The 24110-nt window shown below is 38.8% G+C and overlaps 1 protein-coding gene across 1 annotated transcript; it reads left to right on the plus strand.

The window, feature by feature from the left end:
• Positions 1 to 368: 368 nt before the first annotated feature.
• Positions 369 to 24110, plus strand: LOC121372868. The gene is made up of 6 exons (XM_041499308.1): positions 369 to 496; positions 18202 to 18254; positions 18761 to 18892; positions 19983 to 20136; positions 20646 to 20746; positions 21082 to 24110. Exons 1-6 carry the CDS (start codon positions 409 to 411, stop codon positions 21220 to 21222), a joined length of 669 nt encoding a protein of 222 aa, XP_041355242.1. The 5' UTR covers positions 369 to 408; the 3' UTR covers positions 21223 to 24110.

The raw sequence follows: 24110 nt of genomic DNA on the forward strand, positions 1-24110 counted from the left end.
GCTTTCGACAAATTCAAATTGTAATTTTTTGAATTTTATAAACCCCCCCCCCCCCCCCCCCCAGCAATCCTACCTCTTTGTATCTTGATTTTTATAATAAAAAAAACCCACACCCAGCGCTCACCCCTCTGGATCTGCGCCTCAACAAATGCACCTCTTTGTGTATTGCAGTTCACAAATACCACCACCACCATCACCACCACCACCACCACCACCACCACTACCACCACCATCACCACCTAGATCCGCACCTGATCACAATCTCGCCTCTCCATGTCCTGGTTTCTCACAACCCCCTCCTTGTGAACCTCACCCGGGGAAGCCCCTGAGTGTCATGTCAACGTTAAGTACTGACCTCGAATTCTTACAGAGTTTACCTGGCTATTCGCACCTGCTCACAGGGCTCTAATGGCGGGTAACGGACTCCCCGATACCGACCACTCCCTAACTGACCTGCAGGCCAGGAAACAGGAATATATATTTGACTTGCTCTTTGGTAAGCTATAATTAATTTTGTGTGTGTTTCATTATCAGTTAAGTATTGTTTCTGCTCCTCTTAAAAATATTTTAATCAGTGGCTGTCGGAAGTAATCTTCTTCCTGAACTGTTTCATTCTATAAGATTGACACTCTCTGTTTCATTCTTTCTCTCTGTCTGTCCGTCCATTCTATCAGTTCTCTCTCTCTGTCTCTCTCTCTCTCTCTCTCTGTCTCTCTCTCTCTCTCTCTCTCTCTCTCTCTCTCTCTCTCTCTCTCTCTCTCTCTCTCTCTCTCTCTCTCTCTCTCTCTCTCTCTCTCTCTCTCTCTCTCTCTCTCTCTCTCTCTCTCTCTCTCTGTGAATACACACAACAGACACACACACACACACATTCACACACACATACACATTCACACACACACATACACACACAGAAACAAACACACAGCATAACATACACCATATACACAAAACACACACATACGCACAGGTCACAGAAGATGCAAAACGTTTTGTTTAACGACACCACGAGAGCACATTTATTTATTAATCATCGTCTATCGGGTGTCAAACATTTGGTACTTTTTGACATACAGTCTTAGAGAGGAAAGCCGTTACAATTTTCCATTAGACAGCACATACCACTGCCTTTGATATTACAGCCGTAGTGCACTGGCTGGATCGAGACAATATGCACACTGCATAAAGTGTGCATGTGTTTATGCGTACGTACGTGCGTGCGTGCATGTGAGATGAGCAACATTTGAAAACTGCAGTCAGGTCAGGTCAGGTCATAGGGTTTCACGTGCACATTCAGAACAAGCTGTTGTAGCGCACGCCTGTCGTGGGCACAAGAGCAGGCCTTGGCCGGCTCCTCCGTCCATGACAGGAAAGGTGGGGGGGGGGGGGGGGGGGGAGAGGAGGGACCGCCTGTACTGGCAGGTGCAAGGGAGCACCAGCAGCCCGATCAAATCAGGTATTGGCACCACAGCTGTCATCCGTCACATTGAAATTATAAAAATAGAGATTATTATATGAGCTTGTGTGTCATACTGATTTAATGTAATGCTTGAGCAATACAATAATCATGACACAAATTCCATAACATCAGTACGATTTACACACGAGTGTAATAATTTCTTTATTATCCACATTATCCAAAATATGTATTATTTTTATGAATAACAAGCTAAGACCATGTCAAAAACTGCAATGAAATAGCTGCATCAATATTAGTGTTATTACACTACAATGTAGACTATACCTGTAATTCTAGACAGCAGTATGCCCATGCATAGTGACGTCACAAACTTATCGTCGTGTCTAAGTTTACATCTGATGTTACACGTAACAAAGGTCGTTCACAATCCACAGGATCGCCTTGTCAAGTAGTTGTAATTTTATTCTTATTAACCGTGTGTTAACAATGCGAAAGAATAGATGTCTGACATCAAGGAACGCCGTAAAGAAATTCGTGATACATATATGTATATAAAGTTTCTTTCTGCCTCTAAAGTAAAATATTTGTAAAGAGGTTCAGAAGCTTTTGTTTGGTTTCGATTACAAATACATATTTTCAATTTATTTCGTAGTATATGGAGATGTCGAGGCTTTGTAAACAATTCAATGCTGGGGGGGGGGGGGGTGGGGGGTTGTCATCTTTATTTCATAAAAGTTAGTGAAGTTAAATATCCCTGTTAATATTACCGGAAAAACATTTATCAGTAATAATGTCTTACTTGCTCTCTCTCTCTCTCTCTCTCTCTCTCTCTCTCTCTCTCTCTCTCTCTCTCTCTCTCTCTCTCTCTCTCTCTCTCTCTCTCTCTCTCTCTGTCTCATCTGTGTATCTCTCTGTCCCTCCTCTGTCTCTGTCTCTTCTCTCTGTCCGTCCGTCTATCTGTCTGTCTGCTGCCTGTCTGTCTGTCTGTATGTCTCTCTCTCTCTCTCTCTCTCTCTCTCTCTCTCTCTCTCTCTCTCTCTCTCTCTCTCTCTCTCTCTCTCTCTCTCTCTGTGTGTGTGTGTGTGTGTGTGTGTGTGTGTGTGTGTTGTTCAGGATCTCAATATACATATAGCTTAAGCCACTGTTGTGTCCTATCATGGTGCTAACATGTCTTGAATTACACCCTTTATCCTGCACAATGTCACGACATCCCATAGATCACACTTGTGTCCTGCTCAAAGTTCCAACACCCATCAGAGCACCGCTGTGTCCTGTGTAGCGTAGCGAAATCTATTAGACCACCCCTGTGTCCTGTTTAGTGTCTTAACCTTTTTTTTTACCACCGCTGTGTCCTGTTTAGTATCTTAGCATCCATTAGACCACCTCTATGTCCTGTTTAGTGTCTTAGCATCCATTAGACCACCGCTCTGTCCTGTTTAGTGTCTTAGCATCCATTAGTCCACCGCTCTGTCCTGTTTAGTGTCTTAGCATCCATTAGACCATCGCTGTGTCCTGTTTAGTGTCTTAGCATCCATTAGACCACCGCTGTCTCCTGTTTAGTGTCTTGGCATCCATTAGACCACCGCTGTGTCCTGTTTAGTGTCTTGGCATCCATTAGACCACCGCTGTGTCCTGTTTGGTGTCTTGGCATCCATTAGACCACCGCTGTGTCCTGTTTAGTATCTTGGCATCCATTAGACCATCGCTGTGTCCTGTTTAGTGTCTTAGCATCCATTAGACCATCGCTGTGTCCTGTTTAGTGTCTTAGCATCCATTAGACCACCGCTGTCTCCTGTTTAGTGTCTTGGCATCCATTAGACCACCGCTGTGTCCTGTTTAGTGTCTTGGCATCCATTAGACCACCGCTGTGTCCTGTTTGGTGTCTTGGCATCCATTAGACCACCGCTGTGTCCTGTTTGGTGTCTTAGCATCCATTAGACCACCGCTGTGTCCTGTTTGGTGTCTTAGGCATCCATTAGACCACCGCTGTGTCCTGTTTGGTGTCTTAGCATCCATTAGACCGCCGCTGTGTCCTGTTTAGTGTCTTAGCATCCATTAGACCACCACTGTGTCCTGTTTAGTGTCTTAGCATCCATTAGACCACCGCTGTGTCCTGTTTAGTGTCTTAGCATCCATTAGACCATCGCTGTGTTCCGTTTAGTGTCTCAGGGTGACCAACTTTCTGGGATTTTCCGGAAAATCCGGAATTTTCAACCCATATCCGGAATTCCGGAATTAATGCCAAATATCCGGAATTTTTTCCAAATTTGCTATCATTATTTTTTTGGGGGAAGCAATCATTTCTGAATATATTTAAAATGTTCTATATTTTTAAATCTCGAGTTTATTAAACAGAGTTTATCATTCTGCATTCTCCATTGCAACCTGAACTTGTTACTATGGACCTTTTCGTGCGCTTACTAAGACGTTTGTCTATTGGCTGTATTTGTCAACAGCCGACCAATGAAAATGCTTTTGACAATCGAGTAATTGAAGTCATGTATGAAATTTGTCTTACTTGCTGTGTAGTTTATGTATTCATTTTAAAGATATTTCAAATATCATATAGTAATTACTACGGGACAGACATCGGTTCTATGGCGATGCATGCAACTTCGCCACGATGTGTATAAATCTGAACATATAACAGAGCACTTGGGATCGTACGAAAACAAAAGAACGGATCCACAATTCTCTTCTTAATTTGTGTTCGTATGCTTTCACGTGCAACATTCACTAATACTATTTGGCTACCATAATCTGTGACACATTCATGACATTAATATTAATTAATTAATATACCTACCGATCTTGTTTTATTCAAGTAAGTTAAACTATAAAAAATGTAAATTTTTACAAACCATTGTTAGATTTTGCCGCGAAAAACGCTACTCTAATAGTAATGTAAGCGTAATGCAGAACGATAGCCAGTCTTAATGTGGGTATCAGACGTTTCGTCCCCGATTCAGTTAACCACAAATTAGTTCGACCCCACTGATGAAATAGTGCAAATGTGGCAATGTACCTTCATAAAAATAACATTGGTCCCAAGTTTGTCATTTTATTACTGATCTGTAGGTGGGAGTGAAACTGTACTATACTATTTGCTAATAAAGTGAGGCTTTTAGGGGGGTTTTTGGTGATGACTTTTGATGTTTGGTCTGCCTGTGTGTGTGTGTGTGTGTGTGTGGGTGTGTGCGCGTGTGTGTGTGTGTGGTAATGCTGTTAATTGCTGCACTAGGTATAGTAACTTTGTTTACACTGACGAATATATTTAGCATATTTTACTAGAGAAGCCATAAAGTAGGCCTATGCTTAAAAGGGAAGAAGAAATTTTTTGCCACTTGTGTGGATTGATTTATACTTTTATTATTGAATACATAACATTCCAATAAATAATACATTTTTTTTTTATTATTGTTATGTATCTCTTTGGTTGTTGTTATTTTTTAAATATGTCAAATATGATGCTATTTAATTATTTTTTATATTTTTGAATATGGCGTTTTTGCGTGCTTTAAACTATTGTTTTGAAAGGGGCGTTTGCGCGCTTACAAATTAAAATACCAGAATATTCCAGAAAAAAGATTTCCATTAGGTTGGTCGCCCTGGTGTCTTAGCGTCCATTAGACCACCGCTGTGTCCTGTTTAGTATCTTGGCATCCATTAGACCATCGCTGTGTCCTGTTTAGTATCTTGGCATCCATTAGACCACCGCTGTGTCCTGTTTAGTATCTTGGCATCCATTAGACCACCGCTGTGTCCTGTTTAGTATCTTGGCATCCATTAGACCACCGCTGTGTCCTGTTTAGTATCTTGGCATCCATTAGACCATCGCTGTGTCCTGTTTAGTGTCTTAGCATCCATTAGACCATCGCTGTGTCCTGTTTAGTGTCTTAGCATCCATTAGACCACCGCTGTCTCCTGTTTAGTGTCTTGGCATCCATTAGACCACCGCTGTGTCCTGTTTAGTGTCTTGGCATCCATTAGACCACCGCTGTGTCCTGTTTGGTGTCTTGGCATCCATTAGACCACCGCTGTGTCCTGTTTAGTATCTTGGCATCCATTAGACCATCGCTGTGTCCTGTTTAGTGTCTTAGCATCCATTAGACCATCGCTGTGTCCTGTTTAGTGTCTTAGCATCCATTAGACCACCGCTGTCTCCTGTTTAGTGTCTTGGCATCCATTAGACCACCGCTGTGTCCTGTTTAGTGTCTTGGCATCCATTAGACCACCGCTGTGTCCTGTTTGGTGTCTTGGCATCCATTAGACCACCGCTGTGTCCTGTTTGGTGTCTTAGCATCCATTAGACCACCGCTGTGTCCTGTTTGGTGTCTTAGCATCCATTAGACCACCGCTGTGTCCTGTTTGGTGTCTTAGCATCCATTAGACCGCCGCTGTGTCCTGTTTAGTGTCTTAGCATCCATTAGACCACCACTGTGTCCTGTTTAGTGTCTTAGCATCCATTAGACCACCGCTGTGTCCTGTTTAGTGTCTTAGCATCCATTAGACCATCGCTGTGTTCCGTTTAGTGTCTCAGGGTGACCAACTTTCTGGGATTTTCCGGAAAATCCGGAATTTTCAACCCATATCCGGAATTCCGGAATTAATGCCAAATATCCGGAATTTTTTCCAAATTTGCTATCATTATTTTTTTGGGGGAAGCAATCATTTCTGAATATATTTAAAATGTTCTATATTTTTAAATCTCGAGTTTATTAAACAGAGTTTATCATTCTGCATTCTCCATTGCAACCTGAACTTGTTACTATGGACCTTTTCGTGCGCTTACTAAGACGTTTGTCTATTGGCTGTATTTGTCAACAGCCGACCAATGAAAATGCTTTTGACAATCGAGTAAATTGAAGTCATGTATGAAATTTGTCTTACTTGCTGTGTAGTTTATGTATTCATTTTAAAGATATTTCAAATATCATATAGTAATTACTACGGGACAGACATCGGTTCTATGGCGATGCATGCAACTTCGCCACGATGTGTATAAATCTGAACATATAACAGAGCACTTGGGATCGTACGAAAACAAAAGAAACGGATCCACAATTCTCTTCTTAATTTGTGTTCGTATGCTTTCACGTGCAACATTTCACTAAATACTATTTGGCTACCAGTAATCTGTGACACATTCATGACATTAATATTAATTAATTAATATACCTACCGATCTTGTTTTATTCAAGTAAGTTAAACTATAAAAAATGTAAATTTTTACAAACCATTGTTAGATTTTGCCGCGAAAAACGCTACTCTAATAGTAATGTAAGCGTAATGCAGAACGATAGCCAGTCTTAATGTGGGTATCAGACGTTTCGTCCCCGATTCAGTTAACCACAAATTAGTTCGACCCCACTGATGAAATAGTGCAAATGTGGCAATGTACCTTCATAAAAATAACATTGGTCCCAAGTTTGTCATTTTATTACTGATCTGTAGGTGGGAGTGAAACTGTACTATACTATTTGCTAATAAAGTGAGGCTTTTAGGGGGGGTTTTGGTGATGACTTTTGATGTTTGGTCTGCCTGTGTGTGTGTGTGTGTGTGTGTGGGTGTGTGCGCGTGTGTGTGTGTGTGGTAATGCTGTTAATTGCTGCACTAGGTATAGTAACTTTGTTTACACTGACGAATATATTTAGCATATTTTACTAGAGAAGCCATAAAGTAGGCCTATGCTTAAAAGGGAAGAAGAAATTTTTTGCCACTTGTGTGGATTGATTTATACTTTTATTATTGAATACATAACATTCCAATAAATAATACATTTTTTTTTTATTATTGTTATGTATCTCTTTGGTTGTTGTTATTTTTTAAATATGTCAAATATGATGCTATTTAATTATTTTTTATATTTTTGAATATGGCGTTTTTGCGTGCTTTAAACTATTGTTTTGAAAGGGGCGTTTGCGCGCTTACAAATTAAAATACCAGAATATTCCAGAAAAAAGATTTCCATTAGGTTGGTCGCCCTGGTGTCTTAGCGTCCATTAGACCACCGCTGTGTCCTGTTTAGTATCTTGGCATCCATTAGACCATCGCTGTGTCCTGTTTAGTATCTTGGCATCCATTAGACCACCGCTGTGTCCTGTTTAGTATCTTGGCATCCATTAGACCACCGCTGTGTCCTGTTTAGTGTCTTGGCATCCATTAGACCACCGCTGTGTCCTGTTTAGTGTCTTAGCATCCATTAGACCATCGCTGTGTCCTGTTTAGTGTCTTAGCATCCATTAGACCATCGCTGTGTCCTGTTTAGTGTCTCAGGGTCCATTTCTGACCACCGCTGTCTCCTGTTTAGTGTCTTCCGGCATTCCATTAGACCACCGCTGTGTCCTGTTTAGTGTCATGGCATCCATTAGAAGCACCGCTGTGTCCTATTTGGTGTCTTGGCATTTTAAATCACCGCTTTGTTAAACAGAGTTTATCATTAGCATTCCCATTAGACAACCGCTTGTCCTTTGGTGTCTTAGCATCCATTAGACCACCGCTGTGTCCTATTTGCTGTCTTAGTCATCCATTAGACCACCGCTGTGTCCTGTTTGGAGTCTTAGCATCCATTAGACCGCCGCTGTGTCCTGTGTAGTGTCTTAGCATCCATTAGACCACCGATGTGTCCTGTGTAGTGTCTTAGCATCCATTAGACCAAATATGTGTCCTGTTACTACGTGTCTTATCATCCATTAGACCACAACTGTGCCTGTGTATAAAAATCTTAGCATCCATTAGACCACTTTGTGTGTCGAAAACATACCTAAACGATCCACCACTATTCTTACTGAGTGTCCTTTCACGATGAAACATTTCCACTAAATACTCGATGGCTAAAGTAATCTGAGACACATTCATGCATTAATATAATTAACAATATACCTAACGATCTTGTTTTATTCAAGTAAGTGAAACTATAAAAAATGTACACTTTTACAAACCAGCCCAAGATTTTGCCGCGAAAAAGGGACACACTCTAATTTAATGTGAGCGTAATAACACTAACGATAGTTTATCTACAAACCTGGTACACAGACGTTACAGTCCCCGATTGAGTGAAACAAATTAGTTCGACCCCACTTTGAAATGGTGCAAATTCGACTCCATAACTGTACCTTCTCAGAAATACGTGGTCCCAAGTTTTCAAAAATATGAAAAATGCATTTTGTGATATTAAAAACACCAGGATGACCCAAAAAACACTTGGAATGTACGGAAATGGTGATAATCTAAACAATAAAAATCTAAGTAAAGTATGATTTGGGTGTATCAAAAACGGCTATAATAGACACAAATTGCCTTAGTGTTTATAATGATTTATATGTGAATTTAATGATTTTTTACTAGAAAGCCATAAAGTAGGCCTATGTTTAAAAAGAAGTAGAAGATTTTTGCAAAAATAATGGATTGATTTATATTTTATTATTGAATACGACACCCAAGCTAAAAACAATATTACGGCTATGTATCTGTTGTGTCCTGTCGTTGTCAATAAAGTAGTAGACCAAACCTTGCCCTTCAAGTGTCTTAGCATCCATTAGAAACCGCTGTTCAAGTTTAGTGTTTTAGCATACACTAGACCATGTGAATTGTCCTGTTTAATACTTAAAATCCATTAAAGTCCACCGCTGTGTCCTGTGTAAATGTCTTAGCATCCATTAGGCCACCGCTGTGTAACACACTTAGATCACGTTTTTGTCAAATGGAGTGAAAAAGCAGGTTTTATATCGATAAATACCATGGGAATCCCCAACTGTCCCAATTGCTTGAAATAATTTTGAAACAAAGTATTCTGATGTCACCGGTAGAACAACGTCGATACACAACATACACTACGTCACGCCCAAGTCACAGAGTAAATTAAAGGGACACACCCTAGTTTCAACCTCGTGAAAATTAAAACTGTAAGTTTGGTTGTATCTACAAACCTGCAACACATATGGTACAGTTACAATTGAGTGAAACATGAGTCTGTGACTTTGAAATGGTGAAAATTCGTATCCATAACACTTACTTCTCTGAACTTTATGCGTTACTGAAAAATTCAAAAATGCATTTTGTGAAGAAAAAACATCACAAATGAACAAAACAAATCGAATGTACGGAAATGAATACTAGAACAATAAAATGTAAGTAAAGTATGATTTCAGTTATCACCAACGTCTCTGATATTAAAAACGGCTATAATAGACACAAATATGCCCTCTAAAAATAGATTAGACCTTGTCTGCTCAACGGTTTTTTCTGAATTTATGTATAAATGTTTTCAGAAGCATTAGATCGCCAAATTAATAAATACGATTCAAATGAATTTTAACGACACCCAAAAAAAAACATTACCAGGATTGGGTGTTAAAATAATTCAGGTGAATGGAAAGTAGTACACCAAACCTTAAACTTCAAAGAGAACTATTTTCCTTCGAAACTAAAGAAGAGCTATTTTTAGAAAAACTAAGCCGTGAATTGTAAACAACTAGCCTACAAAAGGATTAAGGAAGCAAGGAAATGTTTTATTTAACGACGCACTCAACACATTTTATTTACAGTTATATCGCGTCGGACATATGGTTAAAGACCACATAAATATTGAGAGAGGAAACCCGCTGTCGCCACTTCATGGGCTACTCTTTTCGATTAGCAGCAAGGGATCTTTTATATGCACCATCCCACAGACAGGATAGTACATACAACGGCCTTTGTTACACCAGTTGTAGAGCACTGGCTGGAACGAGAAATAGCTCAATATGGTAATTATATCTTCAACGACTACCCATAATCTAAGTTAGGGGAATAATTAATCACTCCCCTCATATTTGTTTTTCTCGGTAGTGTCTGATAATGGTATACTATTCGCATTTTTCCTGTCTATAGGATGGTGCATATAAAAAAATCCCTTGCTACTAATGGAAAAATGTAGCGAGTTTCCTCTCTAAGACTTCTTGTCAAAATTACCAAATGTCTGACATCCAATAACTAATGATTTATAAATCAATGTGCTCCAGTGGTATCGTTAAACAAAAACAAACCTTTAAACATGTTTGTGTATTAATGAAAAAAATATGTCATAAAATGAGTCGAGATACCTCTATAAAACTACTAATGGAAAAATGTAGCGGGTTTCCTCTCTAAGACTTCTTGTTAAAATTACCAAATGTCTGACATCCAATAACCGATGATTAAGAAATCAATGTGCTCTAGTGGTGTCGTTGAACAAAACAAACTTCTCCTTGATCTTTGGAACATTTGTCCGTAGTGGTGGTTTTGGGGGAGGGTGGAGGGTGGAGGTTACTTTCTGTACCCAAATCAAACCTCAAACCAGTGGTTTGTAATAATGGAATATTAGCAACAATAATTTAATATAATGACAGTCAACAATACATTCGTTTACCAGCACTTGTGGAATGTGACGACTGGAGAGCGACATAATAGAGTTATCTGCCTTCACAAACAGTATTAGTGGCTCAGTCACGTCTCACGGCCGGGCCTATTTGATCAGGGGGTGCGAGCGCAAACAGACAGAAGAGTTTGTAGATAGTGTTTCAAATCTCTCTATTACGTTCCACGTTTGTCCACGTTGAGCTATTCGTACCACGCGGTACGGGTAGACCGAGTGTTGACATTAGGAGGAAGTCAGAGCCGCGTTCTGCGTGAAGCTTTTCATCGCGAGCTCTCGATGATGTAGCTCAGTGTTAGGGTGAAGCGTGAGGGGTCGCAGGATCAAACGCCTTCAATGGTGTGAAGGGGGGTGGGGGGTGGGGGTGGGTGTGAGTGGGTAGGGACGTGTTATTTTATTTTGTTTCGAGGGGTTGTGGGGTTTTTGTTTGTGGGGGGGGGGTTCTTGTGTGGATTGTGGTTGTGGGTTCTTTCTTTCTTTTTGGAGGGGGGTTTATTGTTGGGATATTTTTATTTTTTTTTGGCTTTTGCTCTGTGTGGTTTATCGTTATTGGTTTTTTTTGTTTTGTTTTTTTTGTGGTGTTTTTTTTTTTGGGGGGGGGTTAGGGGGCGGGGGTGTTGGTCTTTGTGGGGTATTCTGTTTTGTTTTGTTCCGTTTCGTTTTCATTTCAACTTATTTTCGTGCTTATATCCAATTAAGGTTCAAGCACGCTGTCCTGGGCACACACCTCAGCTATCTGGGCTGTCTGTCCAGGACAGTGGGTTAGTTGTTAGTTGGTTAGTGGTTTTGAGAGAGAAGAGGGTGTAGTGACCTTACACCTACCCATTGAGCCCTTAAGAACTCGCTCTGGGTTGGAGCCGGTACTGGGCTGCGAACCCTGTACCTACCAGCCTGTAGTCCAATGACTTAACCACTACGCCACCGTTTCGTTTCGTTTTGTTTGTTTTGTTGTATTTTGTTAGTTTTTTGGGTTGTTTCTTTTTATTTCTGTTGTTTTTTTGTGGGGGGTGGGTGGGTGGCAATCTATTACATGTGGATCTAACAGCAGCGAGTTGGAGCTCATGTCCACCAATCAAAACCTTACTTGCAGAATCATGCCAGTGATTTGAAAATAATTTGAAAAAATTCCGAATTATCCTGAGGGTATACGATATGTTTCATGTGAATTACGAATGCCTTATTTAGACCAGTAGAACTAATTTAATCAGATTGCTAACAATACTGCGTAGTCTCCAATGTCCAGGTAACATTTCGTATGTAAATAATAATTTAAATATTGACCAATCACACTTCGCCTTTTAATAACGTTATAACGTCTATTTTAGTGGCCGCAGTACAGCGAAACATACCAATACGTACGGGATGGGTTATAAGTCTTCAGTTTTACATTACAAATTATTTATTTTATAAAATAAAACATGTTTTAAGGCATTCGTAATTCATACGAAACATGTCGTATACCCTCAGGATAATTGGGAATGTTTTGATTGGTGGACATGAGCTCCAACTGGCTGCTGTTAGATCCACATGTAACAGTGGAGCTAATTTTAATTAGATTGGGTGGGTGGGATTTTCCGTTGCTTTATATTTGTTTTCTTATTGTATGGATTTGTGGGGGTGGGGTTGATCCTAATCAATTTTCCATGCCTTATACATGAAATTCCGTGGTATGCACTATCCTGTCTATGTGAAAGTGCATACAAAAGATCTCTTGCTACTGTATAGGTTTACGTAGCCTATGAGGCGGCAGCGGGTTTCCTCTCTGTCTCTCGACCAAATGTCGAAATGACCATAATAGCAGTAACTTAAAATGTACTGAGGTGTTGCTAAACAAACGTTTCTTTCATTTTGATTTCTCTGCGATGCGTTCAGAATATATATTTGTCGCAAACGTCTGCTAAAGATTGCACTGGTTTCTTCTCGTCAAATCTATTTAAGATTAAGCGCTAAAACCAGCTGGCAAGTTTACGTAATGCAGCCGAGCGCTTGCATCAGTTGAACGCAAAGTAGAAAAAGAACATATTCTACAGATTCTGCTAAACCAAATCAATTCCCATTGCTGCCAATGTTAACATATTCTAATAAAACTGTATGAACTCGCCTTAGATGCACTGCACATTGACCTTATATTTTATCTATCTGTAAAAAAAAATTAAAGACTTTTTTTTATAGCAGCACTCTAGTTAATGGCAGCGGAAAATCAAAGATTCATTTTTTATTCTACCCTGTAATGGTTTTAACTTCTAGTGTAAACTACATACCGATTATAGACTGTAAAAGTATATTAATTCACTGACAAGAAGTTATTATAAATTCACAAATAGAGAATGTCACCAATTACTACCAATCAGAGCAGCAGTCGTTTTTAGTCCGTAAATATTGGCGCCTTAAACTGACACGGAAGTACTCAATTTCGCAGATAAACTCTATGTTCACCTGACAATCACGTCAAGAGGAATATTTACAATTACACATTGGTTGTAGTGAATTTAAATCGGTTACAGCCACGGCGGAAGCAAGTAGACATTGGGGAGGGGGCTGTCTGAGATCGAGGGCGCAAAACGACGTTTCTAGGGGGTTCGGGGTACGCCCCTCCGTTATATTTTTAAAAATAGATGTGGAATGCAATTTCCTGCATTCTAGAAGTAAAATTCATCTCTGCCTTAAGATTTACTACCAAAGATATTTTTTATTCAGAATTATTGCCCCCCCCCCTCCCTCCCCACCCAGACCCCCTATGTTCCGCCGTGCTTGGTTTATGCTACAGTACCTAGCGGTGGTAAAACATTGGCGGATCCAGGTGCGTCACAAAGGTTCCATGACTCACTCCCCCCCCCCCCCCTCCTCCGCCTGTTTGATAGATAGATAACTAGTTTAACGTGCTCATGTACCACATGAATTTCGAACACATCCATCCAGAGTCCGAACTCCGATAAGATCGGTGGCCTGACTCGGGATGGGGGGGGGGGGGGGGGGGGGGGGGGGGGGGGGGTTAGAGTTGAAAATGAGCAGAATTTTTAAAATACTAAAGTTGATAGAATTTAAAAATAATTAAATAAAAAGTCACAGTCCAAAAATAAAAGGAATTGACTGCTTGGTCGAATATTTATATAATTTGGAGCATTTTAGAAGGACAGTCCAAAAATAAATAAGAGAAAGAAGAGAGGATCGGACTATTTAATAATATTAAAAAACATAGTAATTTCGACATAAATTTTTGAACGAAGGTCTAAAAGCTTAATATGAATAAATGTGGTTATCCAGATTCTGCCATTTTCGTTTAATTCTGCAAAATCATCCTTCCACCTCCCCCACCCCCTATAAAAATGTTTGAAGTGCCCTTTTTGATGACTGGTTTTTTTTTTTTTTTTTTTTTTTTTGGGGGGGGGGGGGGTGTAAATTCATCATCCACAGTATTATACAACACTAAACTGTCCTAACAATGCGTCTCTGAACATCTATATATCAAATATTTCTGGTGATTTCGCTTTCTTTGGGAACTCGGTTCATGTGTCTTCGGCACACTCAAACTCATCCTTTTTGTAATTATGAGACCCCCCCCACACACACACACACACTGGAAAATCCTGGATCCGCTAATATATAAAAGTAAGATATCTCGTAGATTTGTCGGTACTGTGTTCATATCTCAATGCAGACACCAGCCTATGCGCGGTCGGTCTGGGGTCGATCCCCGTCGGTGGGCTCATTGGGCTATTTCTCGCTCCAGCCAGTGCACCACGACTGGTATCTCAAAGGCAGTGGTATGTGTTATCCTGTATGTGGGATGGTGCATTTAAAAGATCCCTTGTTGCTAATCGAAAAGAGTAGCCCATGAAGTGGCGACAGCGGTTTTCCTCTCTTAATATCTGTGTGGTCCTTAACAATATGTCCGACGCCATATAACCGTAAATATAATGTGTTGAGTGCGCCGTTAAATAAAACATTTCCTTCGTTCCTTCCAGCCTATGTGAAACGAAAATATTTACATTTGTTTTGTTTAACGACATCACTAGAACACATTGGTTTATTAATCATCTACCGGCCTCGGTGGCGTCGTGGCAGGCCATCGGTCTACAGGCTGGTAGGTACTGGGTTCGGATCCCAGTCGAGGCATGGGATTTTTAATCCAGATACCGACTCCAAACCCTGAGTGAGTGCTCCGCAAGGCTCAATGGGTAGGTGTAAACCACTTGCACCGACCAGTGATCCATAACTGGTTCAACAAAGGCCATGGTTTGTGCTATCCTGCCTGTGGGAAGCGCAAATAAAAGATCCCTTGCTGCTAATCGGAAGAGTAGCCCATGTAATGTCGACAGCGGGTTTCCTCGCAAAATCTGTGTGGTCCTTAACCATATGTCTGACGCCATATAACCGTAAATAAATTGTGTTGAGTGCGTCGTTAAATAAAACATTTCTTTCTTTCTTTTATTAATCATCTGTTATTGAATGTCAAAACATTTGGTAATTCACTGTCTTGGAGAAAATCTTGAGCGGGACGTAGTCAAGTAATAAGGCCTGATGCACGGTCGGTATAAGATTGATCCCCGTCAGTGAACCCATTGGGCTATTTCTCGTTCCAGCTAGTGCACCACGATTTATACATCAAAGGCCGTGGTATGTGACATGAAAGATCCCTTGCTAGTAATGGAGAAATGTAGCTGGTTTCCCTCTAAGGCTATATGTCAAAATTATCAAATGTTTGACATCCAGTAGTCGATAATTAGTAAATCAATTTGTTCTAGTGGTGTCGTAAAACAAAACAAACTTTAATTTTATTTTTAAAATAAACATTGTCTTCAAAACTGTGTTTAATATCAAAACCATCCACAGCAAATAACATAATAAGTTACTTTGAACAAAACAACATTTATTTTCTGATCATAACTACATTTTTGGTCAGTGACCATAACGTGATTTATCTAGTCATCATATCTTGTTAACATAATCCATCATGCAACCATGCTTTAAGAATCCTATAACCGAATAACCCCAACATGATAATTCGAAGTGTTATTCTGTCACTGCCTGATAACACCTCCGTTGCTAGCACGATAACCTTGGCGTCGCTATGTGTGTTATCAGATCACTAGGGAATGAATTCTGCGCATAAAGTTTCAGGTAGGTTGTTTCCTCAATAATTGTTGAACTGCATGAATAAATATAACATTTACACTTCCCATAACATCAAATTGTCTCTTATTTTTCAATTCTCCATTCTTCGCTCCCATTCGAAAAGAGTCAGCGTTTTGAATTAAACATTTTAAAACTGAAAAGAAAAACAAGTAGCTTTCTGCAAAGACTGTTTACATTGGAACAGCGTCTGACATCACATTCACTAACAGTCAGTGATGTTGGTGTTCACGTCACACATGTATTTTATTTAAAATTTGGAGACACATACCTTGTTTGACTGGCTAATAATACCGCTTTTGACTGAAACCTATTACAAAAATATAGCTTGAAAGGGTTACATGATGCGTTTTGTGACGCAAACAAAGGTATAGAATTACACGGTAATTGCCCTACAAAACATTGCTGAAAACAATTTACATTTTCAATTTGTATGCACTGTCCTGTCTACAGAAAAAATCATATTAAAAAAAGACAACTTGCTGAAAAGACGTCCTATGTGGTGGCTGGTGGTTTTCTCTCTTTGTCTCTCACTGATCCAAATGTTGAAAGAACCAATGTTAGTGACCGGAAATATAAACATTTATTTAGTCACCTTATCTTAACCATAAATATAGTGATTGCATTTAATAAAGTATTTTTTCCTCTTTTTTTTTTTTTTTTCCTTTGGACGCATTACGGTTCGTATTAATATCCCTTTAGTTATGCCTTTTCTGTTTCAAGTCGCGTCGTGTTAACGAACCTTTAGTAGTACACGAAAACCTGGATTTAATATTCCTCACCGATCATACCGAGTCCGCCACCGTCAACGCGTGTCAACAATCAAACATTGAATGGGCGTGGTTATCGCTCATTACCACTAGATGGCACCGGTGGTGCTAGTGTCGTCTGTTTGCCGCCGGGTGTGAGAGGGTCAAAGGTCAGGTTTACCCGACGTGCTGGAATCCGTTCTGGCTTGTGTTTACGACTTACACATAAGTGGTTTTCAGATTTCTATGAAGTATCATAGAAGGATGTCAGTCTGAATAATTTCAACTTGGGGTTGTTTTTTTCTGTTCTTTCTTCGTTTCTACGATTTCATACAATCGTTAAAGCAGTAACACGTGGTATATTTCGATTAATTAACCAGAATAAATCATCCATCAGTCTATCCCATTAAACATATTAAACCTGCAGTCTCGTGAATATTTGTATTATTTGTCCAACTAAAACGTATTTGCTGTGATTGCGACTGCACAATAATCATACAGGTAGTCCAAACCCTGAGTGAGTGCTCCGCAAGGCTCAATGGGTAGGTGCAAGTGATTTTGAGAGGAAACCCGCTGTCGCCACTATATGGGCTACTCTTTCCGATTAGCAGCAAGGGATCTTTTATTTGCGCTTCCCATAGGCAGGATAGCACAAACCATGGCCTTTGTTGAACCAGTTATGGATCACTGGTCGGTGCAAGTGGGTTACACTTACCCACTGAGCCTTGCGGAGCACTCACTCAGGGTTTGGAGTCGGTATCTGGATTTAAAAATCCCATGCCTCGACTGGGATCCGAACCCAGTACCTACCAGCCTGTAGACCGATGGCCTAACCATGACGCCACCGAGGCCGGTACAATATATTAAATGATGGGAAAGTGAAAGTGGGGCTTTAAGACTGTAGTTTTGTACTTGTTTTTTAAAGTTAGTAAATGATAGACAGGCAAAATTGTGGCTTTAGGTAGTACTAAACCTAATAACTTCCGGCTGGGTCAAAGTTCGAGTTGCGCCGAACTTTTGATAAAGCAGTCTTGTGATTTGGTGATAAATGTGAGTGTGTTGATTGTAAAAAAAACAAAAAGGTTTCATCTGGGCAAAAAGAAATGTATGGAATTTTATTTCATCTAGTACCACTGTATCAAGTAGCCTTGTACTTGAAACATATATGGGGTACCTGTTAAAAAAAAAGTACTCGAATTTTGAGCGGAACTAGAGTAGTCATTGACGCTACCCGTTATCTCAGAAATGAGCAGCTTGACCCGCATTCCTTTTTTTTTTTACTCACTTTAAGGGTGAGGGGTGGTAGTATTTATATCCGTGGTGTATATGTCAATTGATACAGGTAGAAATTTTAGCCATATATTTTACTATTTTCTATGGGATTTGATTTGGTGGTATACACCCTTTAAGACTATAGTCGGGTGTCTTGTATGTTTTACATTATTAAAGATATTAAATTACTGGGAGGTAAGATCCAGCTTTAGTGAAATTGTTTTTCTCTATTGCAGACATCAGCCATGATCGCAATTTATCAAGACAAGATTTCAACAAGTTACAAAAAGTATGCTTTCTGCTCTTTCGTTAGCCTTAAATATCATTTTTCCTCCGTCTATGTAACTGTTTTCTTTCTGTTATTAAATAATCTATTTATTACTTTGTATATTAATAATTCCACCACATTTTTAACCTGAAAATTTAACAATGGGTAATAAATAACGCATTTACTTTAATAATTTTATATCAGTGTTAAAAAATGATTTAAAAATGATTGTTGTTTTTTTTGACATAGTAACCAAAATTGATTACAAAACGAAAATCCAATTGAACAATAATTACTATTATTCACAAATGTATTTTCGAAAATGATTATAAATATAAGTATACATGTTTGTTGTGCTTTGTAAATGATTCTGGGTGTTAATGTGTTAACAGATACGTGTCATTTCCCCTCCTAACATCGCAACCAAAACTGATTACAGAATGAAAAAACTAATTGGAAAATAATTACTCCAGTTACCCAATCGTTTATTTTTTACCTTAATTATGCATGTGTCTTGTATTTTGTAGTTGATGCTGGCGGTAAAGGGGTTAACTGGCAGATGTCAACAGAGCAGATCGATCCAGAACCGACTGGCTGGCATCTGGTCGGGGTTAATAAAGAGTTCCAAGAACTACAGAAAGAATCCCTTACAGCTACACGTAAGTAACACCTCTGGTGTAATCGTGGGGGAGGGGCATTTTACCACGTCTCCCCCCCAAAAAAAAACCCCACCCCCCCAAACACACCTCGTTTTTGCACTACCTTTTATATTTGTCTGCCCACCAGTATTCACATACGTTCGTAAATCTAGTTATCGTACTTATTAAAATATTTAAAGGAGGTAAATGGGTATCATACGTTGACTGTAATACCTTAAATAATATTGAGCCTGAAAATAAAATTTAGCTTTTTCTATAACATATTGTAATTTCGGAGGGGGGGGGGGGGGGGGGGGGGGGGGGGGGGAGTAGGTGAAAAGGACAAAACAAAAAGGAAATGTACGTAAGCCTAATCGTTTGTGCATAACAATGAACATAATAATACACCAGCTATTTAAAACTCAAAATGTACTATATTTCACACGCACGCACACACACACACACACTACAAACATACACACGCGCACACACACACACACACACACACACACAAACACAAACATACACACGCCAACCGAAGTTTTTCAGTATTCTCTATAGATTATATTAGACATGGATGTCGAGTATTAACTAAATACACTTACAAATCATTGTCCAGGACCTTTTCAAAGATATTAGACAGACAGACAATGTATTCCGTATAAAGGCCATAGTCCCATAATACAATCAGAAACAGTTTGCGCGTATGTGTAGCGAACATTTGTACAGTGTACTATAGGTATATATTTAAATATTGAAGTATTTTTAATTTTTTGCACATTATAAATATAAATACTTACATTAAATAATACATCCAGATTTTCTGATATCATAATATCTATAAAGGTTTGTAGTAAATTAATTTTTATAAATTTCGAAATATGGTGATCTCTTGGTGCATTATAACGCTTATATATAAGCAAAATATGGAGATATTAGAAAGATTATTTACTTGAACGTTGTATTTTACGTAATAATGAATTCAAAGAATAAAACATAATTAGGACACTAACGGTGAGTCAAAAGTAGCGAGGGGTGGGGGTTTTTCACCAAAAAAACGAAAGGACATATTAAACTGTTATTATTTGTTTTAATTTTTGTTGATTTGTAGCTCAGCGTTTTTGAGTGGTTGGTTTACTGGAGTGACGTCACCAAGGCGGCGAAGACATGCGGTGATTGGCCAACCAGCTCTGTGAGCGGGGAGGCGGACTACCAATGGCATCACGAGTTTATTGACCTCATGTTTGAAATATTTGACACGAACAGTTAGTGTATACCTCTTTAAAACACGTTAAATATCGTTTCATTTAAGCTAAGGGTGACAGTAACATAAAGAATGGAGAAACAGAAATACAATTTACACTTCTAAACTGAAAAAGCAAGTTTTTCGAATTTTTCAGGATGAACTACCTTATTAGTTACGGCCATTTGTGAATATTCATTTTTATTCCACTAAAAAACCCAACTGTTTTATATATTATACTGCCGTTCGAAAGTAATTACTAATCTATTTAAAATTATGATTAGATAGAGTTTGGTTGTTAACAGGATTTTATAGGCCTACTTGCTATTATGATGTAATGTCGCTCTCACACAACAAAAAATAAACAAACAAAAATAAAACTTTATAAAAATCTACAGTCCATCCAAAACAAAATAAAAAAACGAGAAAAAAACAAAAAAAACATATAAAAACAAAACCGAAAAAAGTGTATTTTGTTTTCTCTCTTGTACAGGAGAATCTGATGACGTATTATAATGCTTCCTTTTTTAGATGACAATCACATCGATGAAGAAGAATACTGTAAATGTCTCATTCACTTTGGTGTTCCAGAAACCTCATGTCGTAAAGCATTTAACACATTATCACTAGAGGTGGGTCTCTCTCTCTCTCTCTCTCTCTCTCTCTCTCTCTCTCTCTCTCTCTCTCTCTCTCTCTCTCTCTCTCATTGCAACTACAAATCTAGGATTATTAACAAAAAAATAAACAAATGTGACATCACATATTTTAATTCTCTAGTCTTTTCAACTTCCACAATATCGTTTTACTTTTACTTGTAATGATAAATAAAATTATTTAGTTGTAAATGTTATGGTATAGTAAAATTACATTTCAAAACAAAAATTAATAAATATTTTTGCGAGAAGCCATTGTGCAATTGATAGCGTCCCTTTAATAATTATTTTTGTTTCTTTTTTCTTTTCAACAGACGTCAAAACAAGGAATCAATCACCAGCAGTTCAAAGATTTCTGGCTGGAATTCATTCTCAGTGACAATGTGTCTGATACCGGCAATTATTTGTTCGGCGACCCATTTGTACCGAGAAGTGAAGATGGAGCCACTACGTAAACGTGAAGTAGACGTCGCCATTCAGGAGTTGAACCCAGGTGTTCACAAAACGATTATAAAACACTGATGATAGTTTATAGTATGCGAGACTCGGACATTAGAATGGTTTCGCAAACATACCATTACTTTTACGGATAGTAACAGTACTAATCGTTTAACTAGTTTTGCAGATCGGCACGGTTAGTGGCTTAAAAATGGCGGCATTCTCACACGTGTTATTTGTTTATTATTGTTTTTTAAATTATATATCAGGGGTCGCGTTAAGATGCGTCCATGCGTCCCTGAACGTATGGAAAGCAGACTTGGACGCCTGCTCATCACCACAAGTGATAAGAAATCCGTCCCAGTTTATTTTCAAAGACGCATTCCAGACGCATGTTTATTCCATTATTTCATCATCACCATGTCGTAAGAGATCTGGACGCATGGAATCAGATAGCCAAGTCAAACAATTCGTCACTCATAATCCCGCCATGATCTCCACTGTCGTTCCCACTATAAACATATTGTACAAAATTAATGTAAATCACTTTCTTCTCCCGATCGTCTGGTGGTATTGTGGGAATGGCAAGACGGGTCTATATTTTGAAAGGTATAGAGGACACTTCGATTGATTACGGTTTATTCTTTCAGGCCGAAACGCCATCGGAAATCCTCGTGTGGTCAATGTACGTCACAATCAATGGGGTTTCCGTAAGCAGACACGGGCTATGTTACTAACACCGGAGCCGTGTTAACAGTCGACGTGTACTTTATTATAGTGGAAAGATGAAATGCCACACTAAGTTAATTATTGCGGCCACTATATCAGCAAACTACATCAATATATCACTATGCGTCTGAACATTGATATAGTTTAGGTATAGTGTGGATTTGGTTATGTATTTAAACCATTAACACGACTATCGAAATTAAAGTCTAAAAAAATGACGTAAATTGACCACACTGATATTGGCAATCGGAAAACCTCGTAACTTCTGTCGAAACCGAACCGAGTGTAGCTATACAGTTTACTAACTTGTTTGAATATTCCTACAAGCGGATAGATTTTCCTTTACAAACAAAACAATCTAAATTAGATATGCATCACTAATTGTTTATTTTGATAACAAATAACTAACCTATAACAACATAATATCAATACGATAACCAATTTGGAAATTGGACTTGCCCGAGATCAGACATAGAAACAATCATGGCCGCCCAAGTTGTTCGCTTCGAACGATCTAAAACGCAATTTTTAACATCATTAAAAAAATAAATAACAAACTCGTACAAGACGTGGATGTTGTCCATCCTGACTGAAGCTATGGAAACGTGTTCTTAAGCTGTTATTTCCTATAAGAAAAAAAGGGACTCGTGGATTTTCAGAATGGACTCATGGAAATGAGCCAATTCAGGAGCAAATGAGTCCACTGGGAAAAGAAATTGACTCCTGGGAAAAAATCCTTAATGCTACCCCTGTAGGCCTATATTAACCACGAATTTTATTATCTGTTGCAGGCCTTTTAATCGTAAAGAGCGAGAAGCAAACTGCTGTTACGTCTCCAGCTACACCGAAAGTGTGTCACGTTCCGTAAAAGTAACGGTTAGGTTGCGAAATCTCTATTAAAAACAAAATGTATACTGTCCAGTTTTAACTTCCGAAATTCTTGTGTTCGTGAATTTCCGCCTGTACCTTGTATTTTCGTGACTTTTCGGATGTATTCGGATGTATTCGAAAATTCATAAGAAGCCAGAAAAATACTTTTGGGCTCATTGTTCAATTTTCGAAGAATTTCTTTCAGTGAAGATGTTAAAGTAGGCCTACAAACAACATTGTTTTTAAGTACTGACGGAAACTGTGAAAGTCAATTTTAATTTCAAAAACTAGAAGGTGTGTTTTCTATGTTAATCTTGTCGACGCAGTTCATTAGAAAACGGAGTCATTAAAGTCGCAATCTCTTCTTCAGTACAGTGGCATTTACATGGCCAAACACACTGGGAATTTCCTCTCACGCAAAATGAAATACAGTTTATCTCGGTCATAGACAGCACTCTCTGGCGAAGTCAGAGGTTGTGTGCCCACGACAGGCGTGCTTGGACAGTTCTCTGATATAACCATCAAGTGGACAATGGGTGTGCTAGAGGTGAGCTGTTTTGGCTTTCAGCACAGGCGCTCTAAACACGTGATGTATTTTAAAGGCATATTGCCACAGACCACTGACCGATTAAATGGCCTAACAAAGTATATGCATTTGAATAGTCTCTAAATGTACTTTTTTTAGTAACCATCCATACATCACTTATTAATGATATTTTTTAAAAACATAATTGAATTATGGCAATGGTCCATAATTTAAAAACTAATATTACCAAGAGGGTTGACATGGATTTCACTCCATCATGGTTCAGTTAAAGTGATTCAATAGCCAGGTTTGGTTTCCAAACATTGATCTAATTTTCATTTATTATCCACTTTTGGAGAAACAAGGTCCTTAAATCCGTGACAGTATGCCTTTAATAGTCGGTTAGTAATTATGTACTGTAGCAGACGGTTAGCAGCAATACGTAACAAAAGTTGATTTTGATTGGAACAGCTGCTGTCAGAATTCATTGTTGACGATAAGTGCTAAAGCCAACGCCTGTACATTTGAAAATGACGGCGGGCAAACGACGAAATTATTGATTAGTAGTTGAGTAATGGTAACCGAAACTAGATACATAATCACAATGTATACAATTAAATGTCTTTATTATGAAGTCTGTCCCATAGCGTAATATTCACTAGAAACTGTTTATCTCGAACTATTTCGAGATAACTATGTTTGTCATTATTTTCGTTTTTATACTTTAAGGAAGGTGCTATAATCACAATGTTTTATTGAATGTATTAAAACACATATTAC

This window comes from Gigantopelta aegis, chromosome 5 (assembly GCF_016097555.1).
Source record: "Gigantopelta aegis isolate Gae_Host chromosome 5, Gae_host_genome, whole genome shotgun sequence".
NCBI classification, from domain to species: domain Eukaryota; kingdom Metazoa; phylum Mollusca; class Gastropoda; order Neomphalida; family Peltospiridae; genus Gigantopelta; species Gigantopelta aegis.

Excerpts from the sequence above, each read along its gene's own strand:
- LOC121372868 (XM_041499308.1), top strand. The coding sequence starts at position 409 with ATGGCGGGTAACGGACTCCCCGATACCGACCACTCCCTAACTGACCTG. Across the intron at positions 18,893-19,982 it reads AGAATCCCTTACAGCTACAC|CTCAGCGTTTTTGAGTGGTT; the intron begins GTAAGTAACACC and ends GTTGATTTGTAG. Across the intron at positions 20,137-20,645 it reads TGAAATATTTGACACGAACA|ATGACAATCACATCGATGAA; the intron begins GTTAGTGTATAC and ends TTCCTTTTTTAG.